Raw genomic sequence first — 10,555 nt, forward strand, 5'->3', positions numbered from 1 at the left:
GGCGTCGTCTCCGTTCTCCCCTGCTCACAAGAGCTTCGGCTCCGTCGTTCCCGGCCATGAATTTTATCTGGATGTGTTGCTAATAAAAGTTTTTGCATTTCAAGAAGACCGGTGAGTGCCCTCATCTTCTTTTGTACACTTGGATTACACAGCTGGCTTTCTTCCTGTTTTTGTGGAGCACCTGAGGTCAGAAATGTCATGGCTGCTGTAACCACTGCCAAGCACCTAGTTTGAGGAGCAGTCTGGTCATAATCTCCGTACTAGAGACTGTGCCGCCCTGCTTGTTTTATTTTCGTATTTATAAAGAGGCTCATAAAAAATGTGGAGTTGCCATGGCACAGCCCAAGACCCTACCCACAGTCCCATCCAGATACACAAAGAGGCCATTGCACCAAAAAGGTGAGTTAAAGGGAACCGGTCACCCCGAAATTTGCGGGTGAGGTAAGCCCACCGGCATCAGGGGCTTATCTACAGCATTCTGTAATGCTGTAGATAAGCCCCCGATGTTACCTGAAAGAGGAGAAAAAGACGTTATATTATACTCACCCAGGGGCGGTCCCGCTGCTGATCAGGTCAAACGGGTGTCTCCGGTCCGCTGCGGCGCCTCCCATCTTCATTACAAGACGTCCTCTTCTGATCTTCAGCCACGGCTCCGGCGCAGGCGTACTTTGCTCTGCCCTGTTGAGGGCAGACAAAGTACTGCAGTGCGCAGGCGCCGGGCCTCTGACCTTTCTGGCGCCTGCGCACTGCAGTACTATCCTCTGCCCTCAACAGGGCAGAGCAAAGTACGCCTGCGCCGGAGCCGTGGCTGAAGATCAGAAGAGGACGTCTTGTAATGAAGATGGGAGGCGCCGCAGCGGACCAGAGACGCCCGTTTGACCTGACCAGCAGCGGGACCGCCCCTGGGTGAGTATAATATAACGTCTTTTTCTCCTCTTTCAGGTTACATCGGGGGCTTATCTACAGCATTACAGAATGCTGCAGATAAGCCCCTGATGCCGGTGGGCTTACCTCACCCGCGATTTTCAGGGTGACAGGTTCCCTTTAAACAAGAACCAGGATAATTTTCCACTACAGTATCCATGAAAGCCATACATCAAGGTCATTATACCGTTACTTTAGCAGGGTAAATTGTGATGACAGCATGCACACTGCTAACTCCTTCTTCCGGGGATTTTCTGCCAGTCGATGGGGGCTGCAGTGGTCGGACCTCTCTGATCTGTAGGTGATCACCTCTCCATGGATAGGTCATAGCTTTAACTAGACGAGCCTTCACAAGGGCTAGGAAGCAAATACGGTAAACTGATTTACAAAGGGACAGAATGGACATAATTCAATAATTTAAATGCTCTCCAATCTTGAAAGAGAATGTGAAAATGGCCCATTAGCCCTCATTTATCAAATCAATGGAAAACAGTCCTTCTGGCCAACTGCAAACAACCACTGTGCGATTTCTTTATTTTTTTTCCCCTTAATTTGTTTAATTTAAAACTTTATGGGTAAGAGTAGTTTTAGTATTTTACATTAACCTCTTAAGGTTGTCCAGCATCAGAAAATCGTAACTGCGCCACCTTTGACTCCATGTTGTGTGTGGTATTACAATATACCTCTGTTCACTTTAGCACCTCTATTCAATCCCTGTATACATTACTGCTCTTGCCCCTGATTAAAGGCTGAATCATTAAAGAACTTTTTCAGCCACTGCAAACTAAGGATTTATCCTTTGTATAAGCCATCATTCTTAGATCTGAGGCCGTCCGATAATTGGCGCCACCTCTGATGGAGCCATCCTTTTATAGTAGCTGTGCAAGATACTGTAGTGTTATCCCACCGAAATAAGTAGGAAAATACTGCAAAACCTTACAGCGCCGGCAAGTACGAGCCACCCGACACGCTGCATGGGGCAGGCCGCACTCATCACATAGGCAATGCAGACTAATCAAGCAATGTGAGGGAGTGACGCTAGTCACTAGTAATATTTTAAAGGAATTATTCTCATTTTAAAAGGCAGGATAACCTCTTATGAGCAGTCCTGAACAATTGTTTGGTTCGTTGAATTCCCTTGAAGCTCAGGATGTGATAAAATGACAAAACTTGTTTTGAATCCTTGTCCTGCAGTGATGTTGGACACTTCATCAGCAGCCTTGTGCCATGTGTGCGGCTGTAGTGATCGTCTGTACATTGCTCCCCCCTCCCTCCGTAATCACTGCAGCGCATGTAACAGAGCCCCATAAGGCACCGATGCTGATGGTGGAAGTCACCAGTTGGGTATTGGTTAGTTTTTGGAGGGGGGTTATCACATCGATGTCACACTTTTTTTTTTTGACCCCATTTAGGTCCAAGAAAATTTCTTTAAAGGAAACGTTATCTTTATTAGGTTTCTATTCTAAAAAAAAACACATTTCAGATCCGAAAGGATTTCACACACTTTTTAATTGAGGGAAAAATAATAAAATTTAATTTTTTTTTTTTTCCCTTTCCGCCACATCCTCAGCATCTGTGCTCATTCTAAGCTTGTCAAGTCTCCCACACTAATACCGTCAGTGTGCAGATCACTAATAGGCTTATACCGTGTTATTGCTATAGGACCCTTATCCCACTAAGCAACTCTTACCTACAGGGGCCCGGCCCCACGTCACCCCTCATTCAGGGCTAGGAGACACGGATTACACCCCGGAGTGCTGTCCCTATAGGGGATACGTACTTGGCTCCCAGTGAAAGTGCCCCTGATGTGGAGGTGGTAAAGCTCTTAGCGTGCAGAGCTCAGCACCGTTAGGTGGGGCCTGGCCACTTTTCACACGTACAGTGTAAGCCTGAGTCCTGTCGACCGGCTGCCCTTGTCCTGCCCTGACCTACATTCACAGACTCCATCAGTCGCCAAGCTGTTGGTTAAGTTTCATTGCACTGAGGATTTTGCTGCCAGATCGGCTTACTGATGTGCATCGGGCTCTCTGTACATTACATGCTCTTTTATACACTAGTTTTGTAAAGTGATCCATGCATTTATACAGCAGCCCTTTATTGTTCTATAAGCGACACCGTAAATATCCTACAACCTGAGAAGTCCTAATCTTCCCTTGCACCCACCTTACTAAAGAGTGGACGGTGTAGGCTGCTTCCTATCCTATGTTCTCAGAGGTCCCTGTATATGCCTTTATGCAGTCCTCTTAGGCTACGTTCACATTTGCGTTGTGCTCTGCTGCGTCGGCGACGCAACGCAAACAAGAACGCATGCATAACGCATAGTTTTGCGTCGCATGCGTCCTTTTTTTGCCGGATTTTGGACGCAAAAAAAAAAAAAGCATCTTGCTTCGTCCTCTGGGCCCTAACGCTTGCGGCAAAAAAGACGCATGCAAACGCATGTCCATGCGCCCCCATGTTAAATATAGGGGCGCATGCGTCGCCGCGGCTGCGCCCGGCGCAGCCCGGCAGAACGCAAATGTGAACGTAGCCTTAGCACGGCCGGGTCAGGGTATTTGAGGGTCCTTGGATGCTTAATGTCAGTTCACTCAGTGTTTTGTTGCTGTGCTCTGCAGTGTATGATTGGGGGTACATCGGCTGTCCCCTTGGCCAGGCAAACTGGCTCCCCAACACTCACTACTAGACCACAAAGTAGTCTGGCCTGATCACATCTCGTATAGTGGCAGGCCTTACAGGCACAATGAGGCATGTTTTTATGTATATTGCACTCCCTGATTTCTGCTAGGTTCAGACTTGGCCTAACACTTGCCCTGTTTCCAAGTCCTATTTAATATATAATCTTTGATAACAATTTTTTTTTCCTTAAATGCAGGTTTGTTTTTTCAGCTAAAGAATATTTTTTAGCATGGGTTTAATTAACAATATTGCACCGATTGCCTTCTACATCCTCTGTTGCACTGTCTATTGCTGGCTACAGAATGAGTTAACTGAGAATCAGTCAGTAAGTTCATTCTGACTATCCAATGGGCAAGATTGTAACTCTGTAAAAGCAAAACTGTGCAGAATGTGTAATAAAATTGAATTTCAACAATTATTTTGACCCCCAAATACATGCATTTAAGTAATTCTTCCCAGATGTGTACAACCCCTTTAAGCTCTGGGGAACATGCACCTGCTCTAGTGATGATCCCATAGTTTAGTGGGTCTGCCTGTGTAATGTGGATGATGATGTAGTGTATAGCATGCTTGGCTCCATGTATGCACAATGTGACATGCTTATGTGTGTAACCTGTTCATTTTTGTCTCCTGTGCAGATACCGTAGCGAGAAGATGACAATGAGCTATGCCGAGTACCTTTCCCACCGTCAGCACCACCACTTTCAAAATGGCATCGGGCACCCCCTCCCACCATACAACCATTATTCCTGACACTGAGCCGCATGACCAGTCACTAGACCTCTCCGCAGAACTCTTCCCAGGGGACCCCGCTCCCTCGTGGTCTAGCTATCTCTATTACTGTACAATTTTATGATGATTGTTTCCGTTGTCCTGTTTAGACTTTGCTTTTTATAGCAGCGCTAACCAGGGCAACGGGTGGGAAGACATTAAGTACCCACAACTTTTTTTTTTTTTCTATTTTTTATTAGAATTGTTTTGAGCTACTGAGTTTTTTGCAGCATATACATATATTTTCTTTTACTTCTTACATTATTTTACGGTTTGTTTTGCTAACCTATATCCCTACTGATCAGGGTTTCTCAATGAATGTGGATGGGAGGACGTGTTCAATAATGAAGGATCTGTGATTGCCAGGATAGGCGTTCTGTGTGTGCTTAGCTTAGTTAGTCCGGTACATATCATTGCGTTCTTTTAATCAGTAGTCTGCTTCTGTTGCTTCACAATCTTGGGTTTTCTAGGGAAGGATGTTGGGGTTTTACTTGGCATTTCCATTGATTTTCAAATTTTCTTCTTATTTCTTTGCTTTTCAGAATCTAAGGTCCTACATTTGTCAAGTTGCTAATTTAGCAAATGAGTATTAAATTGACTGTTTTTTTCCCCCCATTTTAGTGTTTGGTTGTGACCTACAACAGAGGTGTTTACAGATAATGGCCGCACAAGACATAGATGCATATGATGGAAACGCTAGAATATCAGTCAAATGTTTCTTTAAACCCTACCTCAGAATCGCCTTGCGGTGTTAATTACTTGCATTTACATGATTTGACTGTGTTTAGTTAACCAAATTCTTCTGTAATTGCTTTAATGAAAAAAAAAATGTTCAACCTATCTGGTGTGATTTCCATCATCTTGTCACATCCCCGTCTGTAATTTCCACCTTACAATCTTTGTAAATGCCAAGGGTGTTCATTGGTACTGAAAACATTGTTGCTAAATTGTGTTGATGGCTCCTTTTGGGCCTTGTAGCTTAGATTCAGACTGGCCACCTATAATGGCGGTGGGCATCAGTGTAGCTATAAAGCAACATGCAAAGCGTTCCACTTACGTGACTACCATTGAGCTGCACTCATTTTACCCTTCCTGTTTCTGGTGTTGTGAGGGTGTAGATTAAAAGGGTTTGGCCACTTTCTTACTTATTTTTGATCAGGTGGCCAATATTAAACGTTCTGTTACTTTTCTGAAATCTGCTGTTCTACCGACCATAAACATCCTTCCGTCTTCTCTCGCCATCTTGCTGTGCTGGGGGGGGATTGTGTGCACGTCTGCGCTCTAGTTCCTACTGTGGTGACCCCCGTTGGCACATGTGCAGTGGAAAATGTTACCTGCTCCAGCCAATGTGCTGCTTCTGCGCATGCGCCAGTTTCCCAGTCTAGCGCAATCATAGTAGAACCGGTGCCTTCTGTAGTAAAGCCTTTCCCTCTCTATAAAGCACTACTTTTCATGCACCATAGAGGCTAAGTGACAAAAGTAGATGATACTACTTCTACAGCGCATGCGCTGACTACTTACTGCAGAAACTAAAGTGTGTGCACGCATTGAGATGTGGGGAAAGTGACCACCTAGTGCATGAAGGCTCCTAGACTGTAATCCACACCTCTCCACTAAAGCTGGGGCTGTTTATTGGGCGGTGGAGTAACAGACATCTTGGAAACAAGACAGAACTCACAATAAAGGTAGATTGGTCTTTTTTATGACTTGTATCATATGTTTACATCTATAAAGTAATAAGAAAGTGGCCAATCGGTGTAAGGAAATTTTGTGACTTCTCTTTAATTTTGGTGCATGGGAAGCAGGGTGTTAGCTCGTGGCATGGAATGTGCTTTTTATAGAAATCTAACTTTTACTTTTCTCCAGCACAAGTGCCATTAGCCTTAACTAGCTTTACAGATCTCTGGGGCGCATAGTTGCTAGACTGTCAGCACACTGAGTGCTGGGAGTGTCTACTGGCTGCTTGGTATAGCAGAATTTGCATGCTGGAACCATTACCTTTGGGGTCAAGAGCATTGTAGTAAGGCAAGGTTAAAGGCAGGTATTGATTCTCACAAGAGGCCATTTCTAGATTTGCTTGTCTGTTATGGTGGCCATGGTTATTAACCTTGTTGTAGCCAGAGGGGCTTATATTTAGACAGCATCATAAGCCTCTCATGCTGCAAAGATGGTTTTCTCTTCATTGGTTCCTTCATCCACATCATTTGCTCAAAAATGGTCATCCTCGCTGCTGCTGACTGAAGTGGCAGGGATCGCTTCCCCTGTTTGGATGCCTTAAATAAGTCGCATGCTGCCAGCACATACCGCGGAGGAGAAATTTTTGTGTCTGAGCAGCTTCCAAAGTTTCAGACCAATACATTGTAGGTTCTCCTGGCGACAGGAGTTACCGGGATGTCATTTTTGTTTTTTTGCTCCGTTCCCCCCCATACTCAGGTGCACGGAGTAGAAATCTTTTATGGGTTTTTTTTATGTATCATGTACCATTGAGGAGAGTTCTATATAAGCGGTTTCTCTCAAAGAGAAGTTTCTACCATCTCTCCTCACCTTAGTCCGTTGTTTTACACCCACTAAAGTGAGCACAAGTGAAATCATGATTTTTGCTGCAAAAAAACTTTTTTTTTTTTGTTTTTTTACCTATACTGGCACAGCAAAAAAAAATTTATTTTGTTGGTGCAGGTTGCAACTTTCTGCCATGAATGAGCTTTAGAATTTCCTTTCTGTTTTTAAACTCTATGTATTTAAAGGTGCTAATCATCCTTGCACAAGGTCCCGTGACTGGTCATGCCAACTCCAAGATCATATCAGATTTTTACTAACTCTCGATATATGCAGATGTTCTACAGATATTTCTTACTTGTGTAATAATGAGATATTGATGAAATGCCAATCCTGCAGGTTTTGATAGTACAAGGTCAGCAATACTTCCCAGCATGGCTTAGGGGAGATCGGAAAAGAAAAAAAGCAAAAACCACAAAAAGGATTGTTTTGTGTGTCCTTTTGTATACAGCTTAGTGCAAAATTGCATTTGTCTTAGTAGCTGTTAATTAACAAAAAAACAAGTCTAAAGATTGGTATACAACTGGGATGGTGTATTGGTTCTGTGGCTGAAATGAACACTTCAGGCCCGAGTCTATGAACCCTCAATGTTCACGAGTGACTGCCATTAGCCCTAATATTTCACCTCTCCGCCTTTGGGTACCGATGCAGCGGAGATCTACTGCACTGCTAGCCAGGATCGTTTTTCTGGTCCTCATGATTCTCCCAGTCTAGCAAATATGATTGGATAATGATTGGATCGTTCTTCCTTTTTTTTTTGTTTTGTTCACCTCCTCCCTTCAAATCCGTTTTTACTATGATTATGCTATAAATTTTCTCAGTTTTGTGGAACTTGATGAATTGGATCAAAACTGTAATATAGATTTATTTTCTTTAATGATCTGCATAGCTAATTAAATTCTTGCTCATTGGACCCCATATAGCCCCTCAGTAAGGCTACGTTCACACTAGCGTTATTCTAGTGTGCGTCGGGTTAGCGTCCAGCGGCGACGCACGCGTCATGCGCCCCTATATTTAACATGGGGGACGCATGCGTTTTTGTTTGTTGCGTTGTGCGACGCATGCGTCTTTTTTGCCGCAAGCGTCGGACCAAGAAAGCGCAACAAGTTGCATTTTTCTTGCGTCCGATTTTCGGCAAAAAACTACGCTTGCGTCGCGAAGCGCAGCGTTTTTGCGTGCGTTTTGCAGCGTTTTTGCGTGAGTTGTGCGTTGCGTCGCCGACGCAGCGGCACACAACGCTAGTGTGAACGTAGCCTAAGACTTTCTTAGAAATAATCTGAATTGCTCCTATGAAATGGTTTCGGGAGTCCGTGGACCTTTTCAGAAGCATACATTTTTCACCGGAGAATCCAGCTATGCAATTACTCACTGCCGAGCCCTTTTCTTTTAAATTTGATTTTATGTATGCTGTTACTTTTTTTTACACCATTTTTTTTTTAATTATTGGAATTGGCTCCACAACTATTAGCTGTTGTAGTAGCACACTTTGAACCATGTAGCTGGAATAATTACACTTTTTTGATATTTTAATCTAATCTCGCAGTTGGACATATTCGTTTTTATCCCTGTTTGCGTTTCATTCTCGAACTGGTGTGATGCCATTTAGTGCTGAGTGGTCCCACGGCTGCCATCTTTGTCTATATCGGCATAACCTACACTGCTGGTTGTACAAGATTTCAGCAATTGTTTGACTTTGTTTTTTGAATCTATTAGTTCTTTTAGTTAGAAAACCAAGCTGCTATGGAAAAGCTGCTGTCATGCAATGGAAATAAAGACCCTCGCTGTATACGACGCATACATGAAAAGCACAGACAAATGCCCGTGTGCACAACTCCTCCATCGCTAGGAAGGCACTGACCCCCGAGTACATCCAGGCCGATGCACCTCTCACTTGTATAACATTCTTCTTAGTTCTCGTCTTCAATTGTGCAGGTTTCTTAAAAAATTAACTAAAATCTGTCTGAGATAGATTTCATCTCTTATGTGTTAGACCAAACCAAAGAAACCTCTGGCCATACTTTTCAATGCTGCTCCTTAAAGCCTTTTCGTTCTATCAAACAATCCTGCAGGATTATATGTTTGTTTTTTTTTGTTGTTTTTTTTTTGTACAGTTTCTAACAATTTTAGTTTTTTTCTAGTGATGTTTTAAGTGAATCAAGTTTATTTGAGGAGACTGGAAAAATGCATCCTCTGTACAAATAAACTGATTTTTTTTTTTTTCCCCTCCCCTGTCCATTCTTTTGTTTTAAGGAGCCCTTCTTGTGTGCCTCTGAGAATTAAAGGGTTCCATGTTACATTCATTCTTAAGACCAGCAAAGATTCTTTCTATAAGATTCTTCTTCTTTTTTTTTTTTTATTTACTTTTTATATTACTGTTCCGGGGGGGGAAAAAACATAAAAATAGTAAAATATATAAATAAAGAAAAAATTATATATATATATATATATAAATATAAACACTTTGCGCTGGACCCAGTAACTAAGCTGGTTGAAAAACGCACTGACAAAAATGAGTTTGTTTGAAACTTTTGTATAAAACATTCAATGACTGTTTTTGTATATCAAAGTTGATTCTTTTTTCAGAAATTTTTTGGGGATCTAGTTTCTAAGTTTAGTGTTTTTATATGTTACGGAATAAATTGCTTTGACTATTATCACCAGCTTGATGTCAATGCATTGGTGATCACCTTCACAGCTAAAGATCCTCGGAATGCATTGTAGAGCAATGTCTTGTGGGTTTCTTCAGCTACGGAGGACCTATATATAATGGGCACCGTGGCTGCCTGGCGTAGCTGCGCCCCGAAAATTTCTCTACTTATTAACTTGATTACAAATTTCAATAATGACATCAGAGTATATGCCCCTCTCCTTTCCATTATACTAGATCCTTCCCTCCACATATAGTTGCTATTAGTGTGAAACTGTTATAATGGGCATTTTATTATGATAGGTAAGGTTTAAAAAAAAAAAAGGTGAAAATGGAGGAAAAAGGCAAAAAAAAAATCAATATATAGAAGGTTATTTGTGGGTCTGTGAGCTATGGCTGTGGAAAGATATTGTAGTAGTTTTAACACTATTGTTACCTTTTTAAATTACCCAAATAAAATATGGAAAAAGACCGACAGCTGCTGTTCTTGACTTTTATTTTATGACCTTTGCTAAAGTTTCTGAATGCATGTTATACTTTATTGATAGACGTTATATAGGATGCTAAATGGATTTGGCAGTGTCAACATGACCTGGCTCTATTGAAAGACCTCTACAGATGATTTTAAGGTTTTCCGAACCCACATTATCGAACACTAATTGAGTCTAATCCACCCTCATCAAGGAATGCAGCAATACCAAATGTGTTAAAAAAATTGGAATGCTTTTTCTCACGTTTCACTGTATGGAGTAGTCATCTTAAGAGACTTAAACTGCGATCGTCTATTTAGCTTGTGCCACACAGTAGTGCACGGGCCAGCATACAAAGGAGGATTGTACAGGCACGAGGTCATCCTCTGACCCCCCAGCAGTCATGACAACCCATGGGATGAATGATGCTCTTCTGGACGAAATCCTGCTGTCAGATGGACTAGTTGCCAGCTGTGGCTGAAGCACCTCTCTGCCCGCAGCTGTTAACACATGA

General features: G+C 42.5%; 1 protein-coding gene across 2 annotated transcripts in view; it reads left to right on the forward strand.

Moving 5' to 3' along the window:
* Positions 1-10,048, forward strand: part of AMMECR1 (AMMECR nuclear protein 1) — a 345,797-nt gene extending 335,749 nt beyond the window's left edge. For both annotated transcript variants that reach the window (XM_069747131.1, XM_069747132.1), the window contains one exon: positions 4,236-10,048. In XM_069747131.1, coding sequence (XP_069603232.1) covers positions 4,236-4,350 — 115 coding nt within the window. In that variant the 3' untranslated portion in view covers positions 4,351-10,048. The remainder of the gene's footprint in view (positions 1-4,235) is intronic.
* The last annotated feature ends 507 nt before the right edge of the window (positions 10,049-10,555 follow it).

The sequence above is a fragment of the Ranitomeya imitator genome, chromosome 2 (assembly GCF_032444005.1).
Source record: "Ranitomeya imitator isolate aRanImi1 chromosome 2, aRanImi1.pri, whole genome shotgun sequence".
Lineage (NCBI taxonomy): Eukaryota > Metazoa > Chordata > Amphibia > Anura > Dendrobatidae > Ranitomeya > Ranitomeya imitator.